The following is a 23345-nucleotide window of genomic DNA, read 5'->3' on the forward strand; positions in this document are numbered from 1 at the left end:
TAGCCCATCACTACATATGGCTGCTTAACTTGAACTTACAAGGAAATAAAGTAAATTCATTGCTTCAGTTGCCCTCGACACATTTAAATACTTAATACCCACATATGGCTAGTGGCTCCCATATGGGGCAGGACAGGTATGGAAAATTTCAGTATCACTGAAAGTTTTTGTTTATTTGTTTGTCTGTTCATTTGTTTTAAGTATTCTCCATGGAGCCCAACTCGGGCCTTGAATCCACAACCACGAGATCAAGACCTGAGCTGAGACCAGGAGTCCAATTGTTAACAGACTGGGGCAGTTAACTACCCAGGCACCCATCACTAAAAGTTTTATCAAACATTGCTGATCTAGAACAATAGCTGGTGTTCTGTGGTACTCAATAAATATTTGTATAATGAGTAATTGAGTGACTGAGTTGTTCTGAAGACAAGATAGTCCATCGGTTAAGAGAACAGGATCTAGAAGCAAATTGCTCTATTAGTAGTAGTGCGAGAACTTGGGTAAATGACTTGATCTTTCTGTGCACCCATCACAAGACACTTAGCTATTTCTTAACACTTAAAAAGTGCTTTTAGAAAATTGAGTATTTTGGAGAAACACAGATACAATCACTGAAAGGGTCTATAAATAAAGGGATATTTCCATGCTTTGGAAGGTCCCGTATATTTGAGGCAACACAGCCTAGAGAGGATTGCAGGTCTGGAGTCAGATGGCTTGAGGGGGAAAGCCCAGCACCTATTTTTCCAGCTGGGTGGTTAGAATAAGTCTTCTGGGGATGAGAATGAGGGAAAGATATGGTTCTACCAACTGATGCTCTGTGTACTATCCCCATCCCCACTATCCCCAGTGCCTCGGTGATCTCACCAATGAAGACTTCCACGTGCCACATTCTAACCTTCTCTTTATAATAGGATTCTTCACACTCTGTGTGCAAAATACTAGAACATGGCATTCAACTAATCCCCAAATGAATATCCGTCATTCAAAGCAGTAGTCGACTTCTCCATCCCAAGCTTTGCGCTAAATACTGGAGATTTGGAGATGAAATGCAAAGCCTTGTTTCCAAATCGCAAGGACTGCATCAAGGAAAGGAGTTCACTGAGTATTGCAGAGGCATGCCTGGGATGCTGGGGAGCAACAGGGAAAGGGCACAGGACCAAGCCCAAGGAGCCAGGAAGCACACGTGGAGGAGGTAATGGCTGAGTCTTGAAGTATGAGAAGCAATTGTGAGTAGGAGTTTGAAAGGAGGAAACAAACTGAAACTGCATGAGAAGAAAGGAGAAAGAAGCTTGACGGTCTAGAAGCCCCAGTGGTTCAGTGCGGGATCAAAGGTGAGGATAATAGAAGAAGTTAGCAAGGAGCAGGGCTGGCCTCCACGGGTCCCACAGACCCTGATAAAAGTGTTGAGTTTGTTCAGAAGGTGGTAGGGAGTTGATGAGTAGACTTACTTTCTGATATGAATGTGGACAGGTGGATAGGTAACATGGAAGGGAGGTTGAAAGCACAGACTCTGGAGCCCGACTTCCTGTCCTTGAAGACCAGCTCTCCCATTTGATGGCTTTATGATGGTGGACAACTTCTTTAAGCCCCAAATTCCTCATCTTAGAAAGGGAAGAATAATTCTACCTGTGTCATGGAATTTGGTGAAGGTAAGATGAGGTAACATATATAAATAACTTATTATAGTCCCTGACGCATGATAAGTGGTCAATCAGTGCTAACTATTGTTATTATAGATCACTGGAATAATTAGCAATTCGGTTTTCTTTTTGTTTGCCTTATTTTTATAGTAAATACTAATTGAATGAATTGACTTCATCACAATGAATGGAATTTAAAATGTTATCTATGTACCCTAATAAAAATATAAACATTTTATTCATTTAATAAAAATTGACCATGAATGATGTTCAGTGCTAGGCAGTTTTAGACACTGAGAATAAAGAAGGGAACAAGGATGACCAAGGTCCCTGCTCTCAGACAGCTTATATTCTAGTGAGGGAGGCTGACACTAAATAAGTAAACAAAAGGGTTGACAAGATCTGTAAGCTCCAAGAGGCAGGGAGCTTAACTGTACCTTGTTATAGCCCAAGGGCATGCGATTTAGCCCCTACTGGAGGTGCTCATTGAGTGTATTGAGGGGATGAAAGGACCTTGCTTCAGAAGGTGTTGAGTGTGAGCAAGGGCAACGCAACTGGGCTACATGATGGAGTGGGAAGGTTGGCTTCACCAGTTTTGGTGCAGCTGAGAAGATGGCTGATGAGCTAAGTTAGAAAGAGGTGAGGGAGGCAACCATGGGACAGTCTTTAAGAATAGTCCGGGAAAGAGGAGATGCCATGCCAAAGCTGAAAGTCCTAGAGCAAAGCTGTGTTGTGTTTGTGAAGATCAAAAAGAGGACCCAAGTGGCTGGAACAGTGAGGGCGACAGAGGTGGGAACCACAGTCAAGTACCGGGCATGGAGGGCATTTAGGTCCATTTCCTCCCCCTGCACAGAACCCACCTGGGAAGTTTTTCTACTCCTCCCCTCAGAATGTCTACAGAGTGAATTGCTTTGTTTGTCAGCTACCCTTGGTCTTGTGTGATAGAATGGCCTTTCCAGGCTGGGGCCCGGGAGACAGACTGGATTCCTCTCTCCTGTTGCCAGGCCCCTGCCCTGCACTTTACCTGCTCAGAGTTTCTCACTGTGTTGGTTTATTTGTGAGACTGATGTAACAATAAAATGAAAGCTTACCCTCTGGGGGAAAATTTCTGAAGTAGAGTGGAGAGCCAGTTTAGGATTTCAAGCAGGTGAAAAAGCTGGTCTTAATTGCATTATTAATGAGAGCTTTGGTGGCTGGGTAGGGAAGAAATTTCAGGAGAGTGGGAATGACAGGAAGGGGCCACTTAGCTGACCATTGAAATAGTCAAAGCCCAGGACAATGGTGGCTTGGACTAGGGGTTTAGAATGAAGGGCAGAGGAATGAGGGAACCCCCAGCTCAGGTTCCAATCATCTGTAGTCTTTTTAGGAGGGATGCACATGCATACACACACATATCACACACGGCATCACACATACCCCACATACAACATACATACACACACACAACACACACGGACTACACACACACTATACCACACATAACACTACATACCACATACACACACCATCACAGCATACACACACAACACCACACATACCCTACATACCACATACATACACATACAGACCACACACCACACACACACTATACCACACATACTCTATATACCACATACACACATCACACCACACATACACTGCATCCCACATTCACACACCACACACAGATCACACACACCCCACACAAACCACACACTATACCACACATATCCTACATACCACACACACACCACACACACTATACCACACATATTCTATACACCACACACAGACCACACACATGCAGATTACACAGCTCACACACTATACCACAATACACTGCATACCACATACACACACCACACACAGATCACCCACGCCCTGCAGAGACCACACACTATACCACACATATCCTACATACCACACACACATACCACACACACTATACCACACACATACTACATACCACATATATACATACACACAGATCACACACACACACAGACCACACAGCGCACACACACTACCACAATACACTGCATAACACTCACACACATACACACACACACACACACAGCATACATATATCCACCAACCCCCTCACTCTCACACACGTACTACATACCACACATACACCCACACACACTACCGGAGCACCGCATGCCACCCCCCTCCCCACACCATGGTATAAATGTTTTATGGACCATGAGATTATCTCTGCCTGCAGAGGGCACCTGAGCCCTACAAATACATGCCAGGGGCAAAGAGGTATTCACTCTCACAGAGAAGAGGTTTCTTGGGGACCTAACTTGCAAGGGCCAGGAAAGGGAAAACAAAACATTCCCAAGTGGAGCTGCAGTCTTGCTTACTGGAATTTAAAAGCTCTTCTTCCAAAAGTCATATTTTCTTTTTTTTTTTTTAAAGATTTTATTTATTTATCAGAGAGAGAGAGAGGGAAAGCAAGCACAGGCAGACAGAATGGCAGGCAGAGGCAGAGGGAGAAGCAGGCTCCCCGCTGAGCAAGGAGCCTGATGTGGGACTCGATCCCAGGACTCCGGGATCATGACCCGAGCTGAAGGCAGCTGCCCAACCAACTGAGCCACCCAGGCGTCCCAAAAGTCATATTTTCTTGCCATGGCTTGTTAAATAAGTGTTAAATAAGCCAGCAGTTTGGGCCTTCGCACACTAGTGTAAGTCAGTTGAAGTAATCAGCCCTCCTCCTGATGCAGAGAAGAGAGAGAGAGGCAGTTTGACAGGCAGTTGAGGGGAGGAGAAGCCTAATTTCCAGAGAGGATCTGGCCAGGGTGCCCCAGTCCTGGGGAGGCCCAAAGCTGGGAAGCTCTGAGAAGGGCAGGCAGCACAGAGGCAGGCCCCCAGGGGCAGCGTGAGGGTGAAAAGGGAAGGGGTGGGGGTGGGGCAACCAGGGACCTTTCAGGTACTTGAGAATTGGGGCTGAGGATGGTTCTGCCTGGAAACATCTCTGTCAGCTCCAGAAATCATTTGCTGTGTCTTACGCTGTGCAGCTCACATTAGAATGACGTGATCCTGCTCTTTGAGAAACTTAAAATCCAAAGCCATTTTACATGTCAATCTGCTGAGAATGGGTCATTTTACACTGAGGCTGAGAAGCGAACACCTAGACAGTCTGATCTGAAGGGCGTGAAGCCACTTCCTCTTCCGGCCCCCATCTCCCACACAGGCCACTGCTGCAGGTCTCCCCACCCTCCCCCAACCCTGGCCCCCACACACCTGACGCTGCCCTTTGGTTTGGGGCACTGAGGACCTAGTGCAAAGGCTACCCTGTGATCCAAGAGACTCCTCTACCCGTGCCCCCACAGGAGTACGTGACCATGACCCTTTGGCCACATTGCCTTGTATCTCTTGTTGCATCACCTGTTAACCTGTGACCCTGATCCGATCCGATCACCAGACCCTGGAAGCAGGGATGGAGTCTTACTCATCTTCATATTCCAAGGGGACCGAAACTGTATTTTCACATAACACATGTTACATATTTATACTAATACCAGGTATCCATGTCTATTTTAGGCTGGGCTTGATACTCTTGTTTGGCTTGATTTATAGCCTGGATTAGCCTGAAATACATCTATATCTACTGAGAAAGATAAACATTTCCAACTGTGGATGGTGTGGAAGCACAACAGGTCTTAGCACACCTGTGAAAAGGGAAGGGAAATATTACCTCTGACATTCTGCCACACACCCACCCATTCCCCACCCAAATAGGGAAACCTGGTGACAAACTATGCCCTAAGTGAGCTCAGCTAGCCTAGCCTCCTTCCTCCTCTCTGCGCCTTCAGCCAGTACTTTACCTGGAGAAGAACTTTCATAATAATTTGATACTTTTACTGATGAGGTCATGTGTGAATTGAAATGCCTAACTAAAAGTGCTGGAGAAGTGGGCTTATTCTGCAGGCCTATTTCACAAAGAACAGACCTCAGTGTACCAACACCACTGGCAGCCTGACTGGTAGGATTTCCAAATATTGACTGTTTGTGGACTTCCTTCTTGCGTGGTGTCCTCTGTCTGCCCTGACACGCGATGACCTTGGATTGGATAATCCTGATGTCATGTGGAGAAGTAAATGAGATAGCAGCTACAGATTGTTTAGTACTCCATAGTGGCCGTTGGTGTTGTGATGATCACTATTTTCTTATTTGTTTATTTCAAATTTTTTTTTTTTGAGAGAGGAAGTGGGTGTACGTAGGGAGGGAGGATCAGAGGGAGAGAGAGAATCTTAAGCAGGCTCCCTGCTCAGCATGGAGTCCAATGTAGGCTCATCACCCTGAGATCATGACCTGAGCTGAAATCAGGAGTCACTTAACCCACTGAGCCACACAGGTGCCCCATTATCACTAATTAACTGTCGTATGGCAGGTATACATGGTACTTCCCAGTTTTGTTGGAGGAAGTTCTATGCACTCTTTTACATAAAAGCATTGAAAGTTAATTTCGAGTTGATTTCAGGGAAGAAATTATTTTGCACATAAAATAACTTCCTTTTATTTACACATGAAAGCATACAATCTGGATATTCAGTAATGTCTACCAAACCTGAAGATAAAATATAAAATCTATGGGAGTGCCTGGGTGGTTTGGTTGGTTGAGCATCCAATCCTTGATTTCAGCTCAGGTCATGATATCAGGGTCCTGGGATCAAGCCCTGTGTCCCGCTCCCTGCTTGGGGCAGGGGGGTGGGGTCCACTCCCTCTCTCTGCCCCTCCCCCTGATCTCTCTCTTCCTCTCTCTCTCTCATAAGTAAATCTTAAAATATATGTGTATATATATATATACACATATATTTTATATTATATATATACACATATATTTTACACACTATATATACACATATATTATATATGTAAATATATATACACACACACACACACACACACACATATATATATATGAGTGCCTGGGTGGCTCACATGGTTAAGCATTTGCCTTTGGCTCAGGTTATGATCCCACACAGAGTCCTAGGCTCGAGCCCCACATTGGGCTCCCTGCTTAGTGGAGAGTGTGCTTCTCCCTCTCCCACTGCTCCTCCCTTCCCAGCTCTTGCTCTCTCTCTCTCACTCACTCTCTCTCAAAAAAATAAATAAAATCTTAAATATGTATGTGTGTATATACGTGTGTGTGTGTATACACACACATATATTTATATAAACTCTATAGCTAAAAGTAAATATATTGGTATCAGTGAATACTGGTATATAGTAAACAACAAAGCAAAATATTTATTGGAAAATGAATCACATATACAGGTGATGCTAGTGACTGAAAAGTAATGCATAATATAAATTAAATGTGATCTCATATGAAGTATATATAGACAGAGCAAGTGTGATGGAAAATGGAATAAAACAAGCAGCAAAAACTTCAATGAATGCATAAGCAAGCAGCCCCAGAACCAGAAAAACTCACCTGGGCAGTGACATTTGTGTTCCACTGACCTGCCCTCACAGCAAAGGGGCTTCTCTATTTGCCCTGTTGTGGCCCTAGCATGAACAGATTGGCGGCAATGGCAGACCGGCAGAATATTTCTAACTTTTCCCAACATGTGTAATTTACTTAGCTAAGGTGTTTCTTAGAATTAGCATAGTAGCTAAATAATGTACGAAATGAATCTGGGTAGATTCAGTGTTACACAAGTACATTAAATGGAAGCGAATTCACTTTCACTATTAAGCTAAACTGCTATTTTATCATCTTTGCTGCTCTTCTGTAACTTTTTGTAATTTCACCCATTTTCAATATTTTTATATAATTATAATATACGCCCAACATCATCTTTCAGTTTAGCAAGCCACTAGTCATTGAATCCCACTTCTAACTCAAGCGAAAAAATTTCAAACGATCATTAATTCATAGAAGGCTTTGGAATCAGAGCAGTTTATATATATATAAAGTGGGCCAATCCTTTCCCTACTGCACTGCTGTGACACCTGAGGAAGGTCTAATTCTCAACCCTGGTTCTTCCTGTTCTGTCCACAGAACCAGCAATGCCTTTCTGTAGCTCAGGATATTACCTTTCCTAAACTCTTAGAATGGCCTTGAACAAAGACGTGTTATAATTCAGAATATTTGAAAAACTCTTCCCAAAATCCAAGACTAAATGTACATGCTGCCTTAAAATACAACTGGATGTGACATCAATAACATTTTTACTTCTAGATTTCTGCCTTCGACTCACAGATTCAAGATCTGCAGCACCATGAGCTGGCTAGAAACAATATTCTCCTTAATTTTTAAAATTCTTTCATTTTCTTCAGCATCTGCATGTAGAACTATGTTAAAATTCTTTTTTTTAAAGATTTTACTTATTTATTTGACACAGAGAAAGAGATCACAAGCAGGCAGAGAGGCAGGCATAGAGAGAGTGGGAAGCAGGCTCCCCGCTGATCAGAGAGACCTATGGGGACTCCATCCCAGGACCCTGAGATCATGACCTGGGCCAAAGGCAGAGGCTTAACCCACTAAGCAACCCAGCCACCCCAGAGCTATATTAAAATTCTTACAACAGGGGTGCCTGGATGGCTCAGTGGGTTAAGCTCTGACTCATGATTTTGGCTCAGGTTATGATCTCAGGGTCCTGGGATTGAGTCCTGTGTCGGGCTACACGCTCAATGGTGTGTCTGCCTCTCTCCCTCTCCCTCTGCTCCTCTATGTGTGCTCTCTGTCTCAAATAAATAAATAAATCCTTAAAAAACACTCTTTTTAAAATTTTTTATCTTTTATAAACATATATTTTTTCCCCAGGGGTACAGGTCTGTGAATCGCCAGGCTTACACACCTCACAGCACTCATCAAAGCACATACCCTCCCCAGTGTCCATAACCCCACCCCTCTTCTCCCAACACCCCTCCACCCGGCAACCCGCAGTTTTGTGAGATTAAGAGTCACTTATGGTTTGTCTCCCTCCCAATCCCATCTTGTTTCATTGATTCTTCTCCTACCCACTTAAGCCCCCATGTTGCATCACCACTTCCTCATATGAGAGAGATCATATGATAGTTGTCTTTCTCTGCTTGACTTATTTCGCTAAGCATGATACGCTCTAGTTACATCCATGTTGTCACAAATGGCAAGATTTCATTTCTTTTGATGGCTGCCTAGTATTCCATTGTGTATATATACCACATCTTCTTGATCCATTCATCTGTTGATGAACATCTAGGTTCTTTCCATAGTTTGGCTATTGTGGACATTGCTGCTATAAACATTCGGGTGCACATGCCCCTTTGGATCACTACGTTTGTATCTTTAGGATAAATACCCAGTAGTGCAATTGCTGGGTCATAGGGCAGTTCTATTTTCAACATTTTGAGGAACCTCCATGCTGTTTTCCAGAGTGGCTGCACCAGCTTGCATTTGCACCAACAGTGTAGGAGGGTTCCCCTTTCTCCGCATCCTCGCCAGCATCTGTCATTTCCTGACTTGTTGATTTTAGCCATTCTGACTGGTGTGAAGTGATCTCTCATTGTGGTTTTGATTTGTATTTCCCTGATGCCGAGTGATATGGAGCACTTTTTCATGTGTCTGTTGGCCATCTGGATGTCATCTTTGCAGAAATGTCTGTTCATGTCCTCTGCCCATTTCTTGATTGGATTATTTGTTCTTTGGGTGTTGAGTTTGCTAAGTTCTTATAGATTCTGGACACTAGTCCTTTATCTGATATGTCATTTGCAAATATCTTCTCCCATTCTGTCAGTTGTCTTTTGATTTTGTTAACTGTTTCGTTTGCTGTGCCAAAGCTTTTGATCTTGATAAATCCCAATAGTTCATTTTTGCCCTTGCTCCCCTTGCCTTTGGAGATGTTCCTAGGAAGATATTGCTGCGGGTGAGGTCGAAGAGGTTGCTGCCTGTGTTCTCCTCAAGGATTTTGATGGATTCCTTTCGGACATTGAGGTCCTTCATCCCTTTTGAGTCTATTTTTGTGTGTGGTGTAAGGAAATGGTCCAATTTCATTTTTCTGCATGTGGCTGTCCAATTTTCCCAACACCATTTATTGAAGAAGCTGTCTTTTTTCCATTGGACATTCTTTCCTGCTTTGTTGGAGATTAGTTGACCATAGAGTTGGGGGTCTATTTCTGGGCTCTCTATTCTGTTCCATTGATCTATGTGTCTGTTTTTGTGCCAGTACCATGCTGTCTTGATGATGACAGCTTTGTAATAGAGCTTGAAGTCCAGAATTGTGATGCCACCAACTTTGGCTTTCTTTTTCAATATCCCTTTGGCTATTCGAGGACTTTTCTGGGTCCATATAAATTTTAGAATTATTTGTTCCATTTCTTTGAAAAAGATGGATGGTACTTTGATAGGAATTGCATTCAATGTGTAGATTGCTTTAGGTAACATAGACATTTTCACAATATTTATTCTTCCAATCCAGGAGCATGGAACATTTTTCCATTTCTTTGTGTCTTCCTCAATTTCTTTCATGAGTACTTTATAGTTTTCTGAGTATAGATTCTGTGCCTCTTTGGTTAGGTTTATCTTAAAAAACATTCTTAACAACAATAATAATACACTCTTCCTGGAATATCTAGTAAGAGTTGAATGATGAAGGTTTAGGTCCAGAAGTAGTAATTGCTGAAAAAATTGTCTTTGGTGTTCTCTAGGAGTGCTATGTTTGAAATCAGAAGACAGCCTTTAAAGGAGAGTGCTTCTTAGCCTTCTAGATAGTTTAACATCCTCAACCAAAATGCTTTTCTGCAGAAGCTTCAAGTTTGGCAAACACATCTCTGTGCCAGGAGGATAGGTCCACCCCAAGTCAAAGTGACAGAAGTTCTTGTGCTTAGGGCCCTTCTAGACCTTGCCCTATGTATATCTTAACCTAGCTGTTCATTTCTTTTTCTTTTTCAAATTTAAATTCAATTAATTAACATAATGTTTTATTTATTTCAGGGGTACAGGTCTGTGATTCATCAGTCTTATATAATACCTAGTATTTGTTACATCACATACCCTCTCCCAGTTACCCCATCCCTTCCCCCCACCCCCAGCAATCCTGTTTGTTTCCTATGATTAAGAGTCTCTTATGGTTTGTAAGAGTCTCTTATAGTTTGGGACTTATGGAGTCTCTCTGGTTTCGTCTTGTTTCATTTTTTCTTCTCTTCCCCTATGATCCTCTGCCTTAGTTCTTAAATTCCACATATCAGTGAGATTATATAATAATTGCCTTTTTCTGATTGACCTATTTTGCTTATCTAGCTGTTCATTTTTAACACCACTAGTAATGGGGCTGACAAACACAAATACCTCTTGACATGGAACACAGTGAAAAATATAACTTCAGTTCTGTATTTCTCCTGATTTAAAAAAACTAATCTAGGAAACAGGAAACAGGAAACAGGAAAAAAAAATAAGGATGTGCTACAAAACAACTCACCTGAACTCTTCAAAAACCTCAAGGTCAAACACCTGAAACTAATGTAACATTGTGTGTCAACTATACTTTAATTAAAAAAGAAGTCAAGGTCATGAAGGGCAATGATGCACTGAGGAACTCCACTCAAAGGATATGAAGAGGCATGGAATTAAATGCAACCTGTGATCTCTGATCAGGTCGTGGATGAGGAAAAAAATTTCTTTTGCTCTTGCTATAAAGGACATCATTGTGACAGTTGGTGGAATTTGAATAAGGTCTGCAGATTGAATTATAGTATTGTATTGATGTTAATTTCCTAATTTTATAATTGCACTGTACTTATTTGAGATAATGTCCCCGCTTTTTTTTTTTAAAGATTCTATTTATTTATTTGAGAGACAGAGATCACAACTAGGCAGAGAGGCAGGCAGAGACAGAGAGAGCGGGAAGCAGGCTCCCCGATAAACAGAAAGCCCGATGCAGGGCTCCATCCCAGGACCCTGGGATCATGACCTGAGCCAAAGGTGGAGGCTTTAACCCACTGAGCCACCCAGGTGCCCTGATAATATCCCTTTTTGAGGAAATAAACCCCACATGATTTAGAGGTAAAGTGAATTATCTCTGCGAACCTTTTTCTTTTTTAAAGATTTTATTTTATTTTATTTTATTTTTATTTTTATTTATTGGCAGAGAGAGAGATACAGCAAGAGAGGGAACACAAGCAGGGAGAGCAGGAGGGGGAGAATCAGACTTCTGCTGAGCAGGGAGCCTGATGCTTGGCTTGGACCCAGGACCCTGGGATCCTGACCTGCACCCACTGCAGAGGCTTAACCATTGAGCCACCCAGGCGCCCCTCTGCAACTTATTTTCAAGTGTTCTGGGAAAAATAACAGGCAAGAAAATGAAAGTGATAAAAACAAATGTGATAAAATGATAACATCTGGGTAGTCCGAGAAATATTTGTACAACTTTTGCAACTTTTCTGTATGTCTATTATTATTTAATCATACAAGTTTCATTACAAAAACAAAGTTGTCTTCTTTATAGCGTCTGTAATTTTTAAACTTTCAAAGGATATTACCATTTGTCTTTTGATGTTAAAGTAGCAAACACTTCTATAGTGCTTATTGTGTGCTAGGCACTGTTCTAAGCAGTTGTACACATCTTAACCCACTTAATCCTCAAAGCCACCTTGAAGGTAGGTACAATTATTATTCCCTTTCCACAGATAAGGTATCTGAGACCCAAAGAGGGTAAGAAAACTTGACCAAAGTTTCTTGGGCAGAGTCTGGTCCTTCACTATATACATCCCAGAACAACCACATTCTACTGTGTGTATTGCACCTTCTGTAGAGGTGTTGTTATTGTTATTTTTAAAGATTTTACTTATTTATTAGACAGAGAGACACACACCAAGAGAGGGAACACAAGCAGGGAGAGTGGGAGAGGGAGACACAGGCTTCCTGCTGAGCAGGGAGCCTGAAGCGGGGCTCGTTCCCAGGACCCTGGGATCACAACCTGAGCTGAAGCAGACACCTAATGACTGAGCCACCCAGGTGCCCCCATGTTGTTGCTGTTGTTTAAGATTTTATTTTTAAGTAATCTCAACACCTAACATGGGCTTGAACTTGCAACCCTGAGATCAGGAGTTGTGTGCTCTACCAACTGAGCCAGCCAGGTGCCCCCTGAGCTACGAAGTTTTAGTGTGATTGTTTAATTTTTCATTTCTTTGCTTTTGATTTCTTTTTTGATTTTGATTTCATTTCTTTGCTTTCGATTAAAATACAAATAGTATAAAAACACATGTTAGAGTTTATTTTTCTTTAATTATGTGAACTTTCTGGGTGGTCTATGTCACATGGCAAACTTCAAAGAGTTTTGTCTGCTTATAGTATTGGACCCAATGTCAGTTTGTCTCCAGGTGTTAAGGAGGTAAGAAGCTCCATGAAGTTAACTCTCTAACATACATCAGCAAATCCTCCCTTTTTTATTGACTTCGACATCTGCTTGGCATTGTGAAGTAATGCTAAACAATTAGTATAAATATTTGAAACACATCTGAAACATCAGTATAAATATTTGAAACCTGGGGCACCTGGGTGACTCAGTCCATTAAGTGTCTGACTGTTGATTTTGGCTTAGATCATGATCTCAGGGTCCTGGGTTCAAGCCCCGTGTCTGGCTTCCGGTTCAGTGGGGATTCTTCTCCTTTTCCTTCTGCCCCTCCTGCTGCTCTCTAAATAAATAATAAATAAATAAAAATATTTGAGACCTTAATATTTTCTTCAGTGATCCTTTGAACATTCATGACTTGTCTATGTATAATTTTAGGACACCTTGGCATCAGGGGCACCTGGATGGCTCAGTCTTTAAGCGTTTGCCTTCAGCTCAGGTCCTGACCCCAGGATCCTGGAATCGAGCCCTGCATCGGGCCCCTGTTCTGTGGGAGACCTGCTTCTCCCTCTCCCACTCCCCCTGCTGTGTTCCCTCTCTTGCTTTCTCTCTGTCAAAAAAAAAAAAAAAAAAAAAAAAAGGTTACCTTGGCATCATCACTAATGTTATTGCATGATGGCAAATTTATTGCTGCTTTTCTTTTTAAAGACTTTTTTTTTTTATTTGAGAGACTGAGAGAAAAAAAGAGAGAGAGAGAGAGAGAGTGAGAGCACAAATGGGAGTGGAGGGGCAAAGGGAGATGCAGGGTGGTGTGGAGTGGTGATCACAGGATGTTGAGATCATGACCTGAGCTGAAGGCAGACACTTACCTAACAGAGCCACCCAGGGACCCCCCAATTTATTGCTACTTTATTCAGAAGGGTTATCTCATATTTTATAAACAAAATCAAATCAGTTTGAAGAAGCCCTTTTTTTAAATAAATAGTACAATCAATATCTATAATCTTCATCTGAAACACAGGCTCACTAAAATCTCTCCAGTGGGCAGTTCCCTAAAGCTTTGTTTGCATTTTCTTAATTTGTCTTACCACCCTAACCTCAGAGGCATGGTTTTGCCGACACCAGCACTTGGACACTGTCAAGTGAACTTTGACATTCAGGCTGGAATGATGCCAGTGAAAAACACAAATATGCCATTGAGCCGGCATGAGAGCCAGTGAAAAGCCCTGGTTGGGAGTCAGCAGCCTGTGGGCTGGCACTTACTAGTCACGTGACTTCGGGTGACTCCGTGAACTTCTCTGAGCCTCATTTTCTTGTTGGTACAACGGGGATAAAAATCCTTGCTCTGGGGTACCTGGGTGGCTCAGCTAGTGGGCCGTCTACCCTGGGCTCAAGTCCTGATCCTGAGATGGATCCCTGCACCGGGCTCCCCACTCAGCGGAGAGTTTGCTTCTCCCTCTCCCTCTGCATGCTCTCTCTCTCAAATAAATAAATAAAATCTTAAAAAAAAAATCCTTGTCCTGGCTTCCTCTATTAGTATCACAATGACCAAATTAAATAATGTATGTGATACTTCTTTGTAATATTTTATATAAACTGAAATGAGTTCTTAAACAATTATCAAAATAGTTGGATATTTAAAAAAGAAAAAAAGACAAAACAAGACAGCAGAGTGGCTGGTACAGTGAATGGACGTAGTTAAAAGATTGCTGAGAGATGGGAGCAAGTCTCCAAAGGTGGGCCCTACAAGCCGCTCCTCCTAGGGTCCTGGGGAGGTACAGTTCCTTTCCTTAGAATCTGGGCTGGCCTCATGGCTTATTTTTACCAGCAGAATACCACGGCAGTGATACTATGTGATTTCCAATGCTGGTCCTAGAAAGCTGTGCAGTGTTACTCTGGGCCTCATGGAATGCTCACTGTATGTAAGGCTATATGGTAAGTTGGTCTCTATGTAAAAAACTCAAATGCTCTAAGATGTTACGTTGTAAGGAAGCCCAAGCTAGCCAGGTAGGGATGTTCAGGGGAGGAGAAAGATCTCTTTTCCTTCTACCCATCTTAGGTTCAAATTAGACTAACAGAAGACAGTTTAACAAGAGAAAAACAAATAGAAGTTTATTAATGCATATGCCGCACAGACATATCTCTGTGTCTGAGAGCACTCAGAGATGAGTGATTCAAAGAGGTGGTTATATTGGGGCTTTTATAGCATCTTAAAACAGTGGTGAGTTTTCAGGGAAGTGACAAGAGCAGGGCAAAGGATTTTCAGTTTCTAGGGCAGCAAATCGTAAAAAGGCAAATATATGGTGGGGTCTAATGTAAACTAAGGGATAGTTAGTAAAGTTATTTATGTGGATTCCTTTAGTGCCATTTCTGGGCTGACATTTCTAGAGCGGTAGCCAGTGCTTAACTTGTCTTTCCTGGTAGAGAAGGGAGGGGGAACACCTTCAAAAGTTTATGTCCTGTGTTTAGGCAAATAGGGGGAGGGCGGAGAGCTCCACTTGTATTTGCATCTTAAATGTCCACAGGTCAACATGATCTTTATGACCCAAGTGATATCTTTTAAGGTGGCATATTTTGCTACCCTTCAGAGGCCATGTGGAAAGAGAGGAAGCAATAGAGAGAGAGAATATTACTGGGCCAGGCCCTGTGTCTTCCAGCCATCCCAGCTGTGCCATTAAATAAGTGAATGAGATTAACATCTGAGACATCCAATCCAGACTAGATGCAAACTGACTGTAGCCACATGACTAACCCCAAGGGGGAACCACCCAGCTGCACCCAGTGAACCACAGAACTGTGAGAGAGAATAAATTATTGTTTTAAGCCATTAAGTTTTGGAGTGTTACACAGCAATCGGTAACTGGAATATAGAATAATTTTTGCCTTTTCCGCTCATGGAAAGCTTGTCAAGTTAATTAGTGTAGAATTTCATGAGACATTTAGGACAAAGTCCCTGATGGATATCAGGACCTATTTCAGTTGATTTGCTGCCTCTTGCCAAAGGTACATTGTTCTAGAAAGTGCATTTCAGAGGGCACTGAGAAGAAAATGACTAGTGATTCCATGGCAAAATAGAAGAACGAGGAAAAACATTTTCTGCTTTCAGGCTACATTTTTGTTTCTTTTATAAATGATTGCTTTGAACCATTGCACAAATTGTACTTTTTCAAAGGACAGGTTTTTTCTTTTCTTTTTCTTAGGATATATTAAATTTCTCCTGTGGTTTAATTTGTGACCAATTTTATAATTGCAGATTTCTAACTGCTTTAATTAACTTTTTTGTTCAAATCAGTTTTGCTGAGATATATCATTTACATACAGTAAAAATCACACATTTTAGGTGTACAAGTCTTGAGTTTCGGTAAGTGTGAAAGGCCATGACCTCCACCAGAATCAAGATATAGTTTTTTTTTGAATAACTTTTTTTTTAAGATTTTATTTATTTATTTGACAGACAGAAATCACAAGCAGGCAGAGAGGCAGGCGGGGCTAGGAGGAGCAGGCACCCCACTGAGCAGAGAGCCTGACATGGGGCATAATCCCAGGACCTTGAGACCATGACCTGAGTCCAAGGCAGAGGCTTAGCCCACTGAGCCACCCAGACGCCCTGAGTATTTCAATAAGTATAAAAAGTTCCCTCATGTTCTGCTGTACCCAATCCCCTCCTTCCATCCCCACTTCCTGGTAACTTTTGATCTGATTTCTTCCCTTTAGCTGTGTCTTCTTCACACTGTTATGGAAGCAGAATCATACAGTGTATGGCCTCTTACGTCTGGCTCTGTTTGCTGAGCATTAGGACTTTGACGTTCATCAGAAGTAATAGTCTGATCATCACTTTTAATAGTACACCAATTATAACACTTTGTATTTATGTGTATCCTAAGTGAAATGGGGATTGGTAGACAACAGGGATCCCTGCCAGAGACTGGGACTGGGTGGTGCAGGAGGCTATTTTAACTAGGGTAATCATTAAAGGCCTCTTTCGGAAAGCAGTAGTTGAGAGTCTGCGCTGCCTGAGTGGCTCAGTCTTTTGAGCGTTGGACTCTTGGTTTCCACGCAGGTCCCGATCTCATAGGTCCTGGGATGGAGGCCCACCTCTGGCTGTGCACTCAGCAGGAGTCAGCTTGGACGTTGTCTCCCACTGCCCCTTTCCCTGCTCCATACTCTCTTTCAGTCTTTCTAAAATCAATCGATCAATCTTACAAAAATTTATTTAAAAATTTAAAAAAGAAGAAGAAAGGAAGAAAGTTGAGCTAGGGTAAATTTCAATCCTTACTAATTCATGAGGCACATTTTCCCAACGTGTTTATGACTCCTACGCTTTTCTGTATTTCCGTTTACAGAACACTCGCCACCAATCTTGAGTCCCTCTTGAAACGGTAGGGAAAATTGACGTCAGCCTTGGGCGGCCACCATGCAAGTGCAGTCCAGAGGTTCGCGCGTGACCTACCAGCCGGCCTTCTGCGGGGGATTCTGCTCATGCACGCCGAGGTCTGACCCCCCTCGTTCAGCCTTCGTGGCCTTCCTCAAGTGCAGGACGAAGCCACGCCTTTCTCTTGCTCATTTTTCTCTCTGAAACAATTTTGGGGTGGAGGGCGGGCGAAGAAACATACACGTCTCATGTTTTGACGCTACATCAAGAACAGAGACTGAAAAGAAATACTAATTTCTATGTTCCAGGGGAATTTTTCTTTTTTAACCTTGTGGCCAGGGGCCATTCTGAGAATGTGATGAACGCTGTGCACCTTCTCCCCCAGACAGCGCCCAGTGGGGTCAGTTCTCTGCCTCTTCCCCGCCCCTCAAAGTAGTATTGCACACTAGATCGCTCCTCCACTCTCTTCCTCTCCCGCGCTGGTCCTGATGCCTGAGCCGGCGCATCTTAGCTGAACTCAGGCATCCACTCCACCTAGGCCACTAGAATCGCCCGGACGCCGCTGACCGGGCCGGGCCGCGGCCGAGGCCGGAACTCAGTTACAGGCCCCTGTTGCCCACCGAACGTGAAGGGAAGGAACGCACCAGGCGGCGGAACGGAAAGAGAGAGCGGGGGACGTGTTTGGCAGAGGGACGGCCTGATCGTTTCTGCTCCCAGTTGCGTTTGTGTCTTGGCGATGTTTCCGAGGGTCTCCGCGTTCCTACCTCTGCGCCCTCTCTCCCGCTTCCCTTTATGCTCTGGAGGCTCAGAGGCTGCGATTGTGCTACTCGGTGCTCCGCACGGAACGGTCAGGTACCGCATTGGGGCGCTGTTGGCCCTGCGGGTGTCAAGGCGACCTCCGGGGCGGTTCAGTGGTCCTTCTCCGCTTCCTGGGGTGGATGTTCCAGCCCGCGGGATCTCAGAGGCCGTTGCTGTAAAGCTGAGGAACGGGAAATCCCAGACAGCTAAAATGACTTGCCCAAGGTCATAACGGGGTGAGAAACAGAGCTCGGGGTCCAAGGTTGGCTCCTGTCCCGAGCGCTCCGCCACGCCTCCCCCCATTCAGTCCGGGCTCCAGAAGCAAAGTTGTCTCACCCACTCCTTTTTTCTTTTTTTTTTTTAACTTCCCGAGACTATAACGGTCTCATTCCTGCCTCCATTTTTTCTTTGATTCGTCATTTAAAGTACTCACACTGCACCGATACTGGCGTTAAACCCCGAAGTTCTGCCACCATGAAGCTTGTTCACCAAGCATGCAATTCCAGTTTGGCGGAGTGAAGCTGAGATGGTGTGGGCAGCACAGAATGCTTTATTAATCCCAGTCGTGTTCCAGAAGTTGTATAAAAGGAGTATTACAGAGCATCCCTTTGTTTTTTAATCCAACTTTTCATTGTTGCATTCATGTGAATAGCATGAGCTGAGTACTATATCCATCATGATATGTGAAGAGATTTAGCTACTTTAATATTGGCTTGCAATATATATAGTTTCTGAAATAAATTGGCATCTAAAAATCCAGTGAACTATAACCGCCACTCTTTTTTTCCCCACCCCTCTCCTTTACCCATTACATAAATATATATATATATAAAATACATATTTAACTTAATATGTTCTGAGTTAGTATTGTGCTTAATTTATACTTTAATATATTACTTTAATGTGTTGTTCTGAGTTACTATTGTGCTTCAACAAGTATCCATTACCTTCAACTTTTGACATTTTAAAGTTTATATAAAACCAATACTGGGGCGCCTGGGTGACTCAGTTGTTAGGTGTCTGCCTTCAGGTCCTGATCTGAGTGTCCTGGGATCCAGCCCTTCATCGGGCTCCTTGCTTGGTGTGAAGCCTGCTTCTCCCTTTTCTAGTACTCCCGACTGTGTTCCGTCTCTTGCTGTATCTTTCTGTCAAATAAATCAAGAAAATCTTAAAAACAAAAAAAGCAATACCTAGGGCACCTGGGTGGCTCTGTGGATTGAGCATGTGACTCTTGATCTTGACTCTCAAGGTCCTGAGTTTGAGCCCCAGGCTGGGTGTGGTGCCTCCTTTAAAAAAGCCAAATATTTAAAAAATTATTGATTTTTGTCAGAAATGGATTTTTTGAATGACAAAAAAAGTTTTCTCTGGAAAAGAATCATTTTACTTTCCACTAAACTAATGGCATAATAGGTAATGCCTTTTTTCCCCCTTGTTTTTCATTTTCTTTGTTAGAACCAAGTCCGTGAGTCCTGAGTTGGAAGCAGCAGCATCTGCTGTTGCAGATTTTCTCCGTTTTGATAAGCAGACAATCAAGTCAGAGCTGCACAGGCAACTGCAGCAGCATGAGGAAGTCTCAAAGGCACAGAAAGATGGAGAAAGAACTAAAGTTAGGTTAGTGAATCAAATAGTTCTGTCGGTAATGCTGGTTTTTCCAAATAGATTCTTTTCATGTGACTGGTGAGTAAGGTGCACAGTATATCAATTTATAAGTTAAATATTTCTCATAGGTGGAATATTAGAAATTTTTTTTTAAAACTGACAAGTAAGATTGCAGTCTTTAAAATTTTTAAAGATTTATTTTATTTTATTTATTATTTGAGATAGAAAAGCAGGCTCCTCACTGAGCAGGGAGCCCAAAGTGGGGTACTCAATCCCAGGATCCTGAGATCATGACCTGAGCCAAAGGCAGACACTTAACTGACTGAGCCACCCAGGTGCCCCAAGAATTCAAAAATTATATTAAAACTGATTATCCAGTTTTGAACTAGTTTTTAATCTCCCAATAAATTGATTCAAGTATGAATGTGAATTGATGCATAAAGCAGTTGATTAAAATATACAAGGAAAAGTTACCTATTAACTCTCTGACATTAATTTTAATAGTTAATTTTAAATGTTAGGTAAAGTTAATCATTATGTTAAAATTACAGAATGATTGCTTTATAAGTGGGGATGTTTTGATTTATCTGTGCCATCTTTTATAATTATAGTTTATAATTAAACATGCAGTATTTTCTGCCCTTAAACTAAGAGAACTGTTGACTTTAACAACTTTTAATTTAGCATATTTTAATAGCTTTCTAATGTTGAGTTTTCTAAAACCTTAATATGAAATGGATCACATAACATTATGGAAAATTAATCTTTTTAGTTAGATATTTTGGAAATTAAACTACTTAAACTGCTTTATTGTATCATGATGCAAAAATTCAAGTGTACTTGTTCCAGTTTTTAGTTATCCGTTCTTATGATGTGGAAGTTTAGTTAAAATGTCTATTGTGGGTTAGTAGAATTTTTATTTATTTATTCATTCATTTATTTATTTTTAGGGATTTTATTTATTTATTTATTTGACAGAGAGAGGCACATTGAGAGAGGAAACACAGGCAGGGGATGTGGGAGGGGGAGAAGCAGGCTTCCTGCTGAGCAGGGAGCCTGCTGCAGAGCTCATTCTGGGACCCTGGATTCATGACCTAAGCCACCCAGGCACCCCAGTGGAATTATTTTTAATTTCTACATTCAGTATTTCATATAAAATAGTTTTCTTAAGGGAGCCTGGGTGGCTCAATCATTGAGCATCTGCTTTGGCTCAGGTCATGATCCCAGGGCCCTGGGATAGGGCCCCACATTGGGCACCCTGCTTGGCGGGAAGGGAAGCCTGCTTCTCCCTCTCCCATTCCCCCTGCTTCTGTTCTTTGTGTCTCTCTCTCTGTCAAATAAATAAATAAAATCTTTAAAAATGTTAATAATAGAATAGTTTTCTCAATTTTTTGTTGACCATTGTAAAAATATTAAGTTAAATTGTTTTTTCTTTTTCAGTCTTAGGAAAAATATGCTCAAAAGGAAGAGACTTAATATTTTTGACCTTAAGGCAGTTACCGAAGAGGCACCTGAAACAGGTTTGTTAAGAACATGATTTCTCAGGTGTAGAAGCATTCCATCTTTAAAAAAAAAAGTCCTTAATGTTTTGATTGCTCAATGTGAGGTATTTTAATAATCTGTCCTGTCGTTGGCCTGGATCCTGCTTATGAATGTAATTGTTGCCATTGCTAGTCTTGGCCAGATTCCTGCCTTGAAATGCTGCATTCTGTGAGACAGTGGGAGGTATTTACTACCACCTTCTTAAATCCAGAGCTAGCAGTTGGCTACTGATTTGGGTTAGAACATTAACTGTCACCCTCTATTTGCAACTATGTTATTACAAAAGATAAACTATGGTTTCTGCCCTGAGGCAGCTTGCTATCTAGAAGAGGAGATGTGGGGGTAGAGGGGGACCCTGGGTGGTTCAGTCATTGAGCCTCTGCCTTAGACTCAAATAAATAAATAAATAAAATATTAAAAAAAAAAAGGTAGATAGCATTTGTAGAATTTAATGATTTCACTTAGTGATTGTTTAGGAGCTGGGAAGAAGAGCAGTCAGGAAATATATTTAGCAGATTTGTGGTGGTCGTGTTTTTTTTTTGTTTGTTTGTTTAAACACACCATCCTTGTTCCATGTACTTATCCCTTTGGGTAAGAGGTCAAATCTTTCATAATCACCATATAAGTCTAATTAAAAGAGATCTAAGAGTGTCCTCTTGCTTGACATTAAGTGTGGTTTACTGATAAATTCAGATAAACAGGAAGCTCAATACAAACAGTCTTCAGCTTACAAGTGGCTTTCATTTCCAAAGATTATAAGTTAGCTTTTGGGCTTGATAATTTTGTAATTGATATTTAAGTTCCGTGGCCTGCCTCCAATGGCTCATTTAATCTATTATAGTTACTTATATAAACATCTGATTTTTCCCACTATTCAGTAAACTGCTAGATATAGGGGCTGGGTTTCACTGATTTTTCTATACCCAGCAACACCTAGCCAGTGGCTGACGAATCGTAGGAATTAACTACCTTAAATCATAAGTGCTTTAAAATATTTTTTTTAAATAAATGCTTTTTTTTTTTTAAATTGAGGTATGAAATATCAATCCATAGAGGAAAGGAGTTAATTCAATCAGTGTTTGTTCTTTTAAACTAAAGGAGAAACTGAGAGAACAGCTTGCCTGCCCTTAACGCGAAAACTGCTTTCTGTCTTATATGATGGACAGGAAGTACAAGGGGCATCTGGCTGGCTTAGTTCTCAGAGCATGTAACTGGATCTTGGGGTTATGGGTTTAAGGCCATATTGGTTGTTGAGATTCCCTTAATAAAAAGGGGGGGGTGCCTGGGTGGCTCATTGGTTTAAGCCTCTGCCTTCTGCTCAGGCCATGATCTCAGGGTCCTGGGATTAAGCCCCACATTGGGGCTCTCTGCTCAGCGGGGAGCCTGCTTCCCTCTCTCTCTGCCTGCTTCTCACCTATTTGTGATCTCTGTCAAATAAATAAAATCTTTAAAAAAGGGGGGGGGATACAAAATGCACACACACACACACACTTAGAGAATTCTAACAAGCTACTTGAAAAAAGCACAATAAAATGTGTGGTCATGGAGAGTAGATCACCTCTTCCCTGTTGATGTGGCAGCTGTTACACTTGCATCAAAAAGGATATTTATTAGGAAAAAAATATACTATGGAAAAAAGACAGTCTCTTCAATAAATGGTGCTGGGAAAATTGGACAGCTATATATAGAAGAATGAAACTCGACCATTCTCTTACAGCGTACACAAAGATAAACTCGAAATGGATAAAAGACCTCAACATGGTCTCCGTGGTATATGTGCTCAACGTGGATTAGAATCCTAGAGGAGAACATAGGCAGTAACCTCTTCGATATCAGCCACAGCAACTTCTTTGAAGATATGTTTCCAAAGGCAAAGGAAACAAAAGCAAAAATAAACTTTTGGGGCTTCCTCAAGATCAAAAGCTTCTGCACAGCAAAGGAAACAGTCAACAAAATAAAGAGGCAACCTACGGAATGGGAGAAGATATTTGCAAATGACAGTACAGACAAAAGGTTGATATCCAGGATCTATAAAGAACTTCTCAAACTCAACACACACAAAACAGACAATCATATAAAAAAAAAAATGGGTAGAAGATATGAACAGACACTTCTCCAGTGAAGACCTAC

The 23345-nt window shown here is 41.9% G+C and overlaps 1 protein-coding gene and 1 pseudogene across 7 annotated transcripts in view; one reads left to right on the forward strand and one right to left on the reverse strand.

The window, feature by feature from the left end:
- Positions 1–23345, reverse strand: part of LOC309848615 (mitochondrial ornithine transporter 1-like) — a 308432-nt pseudogene that overhangs the window by 39818 nt on the left and 245269 nt on the right. The gene's annotated exons all lie outside the window — the stretch shown is intronic.
- Positions 17925–23345, forward strand: part of LOC309848619 (small ribosomal subunit protein mS31-like) — a 53601-nt gene continuing 48180 nt past the window's right edge. For 2 of the 6 annotated variants that reach the window (XM_082700511.1, XM_082700512.1), the window contains exons 1-3: positions 17927–18128; positions 19527–19685; positions 21114–21193. In XM_082700511.1, the coding sequence (XP_082556637.1) occupies positions 18013–18128; positions 19527–19685; positions 21114–21193 (355 nt within the window). In that variant the 5' untranslated portion in view covers positions 17927–18012. Of the gene's footprint in view, positions 18129–19526; positions 19686–21113; positions 21194–23345 lie in introns of all 6 variants that reach the window. The other 4 variants (XM_082700513.1, XM_082700510.1, XM_082700515.1 and 1 more) reach the window with 4 other exon arrangements.

Source organism: Mustela nivalis (genome assembly GCF_964662115.1).
Source record: "Mustela nivalis genome assembly, chromosome: 15".
NCBI lineage: Eukaryota > Metazoa > Chordata > Mammalia > Carnivora > Mustelidae > Mustela > Mustela nivalis.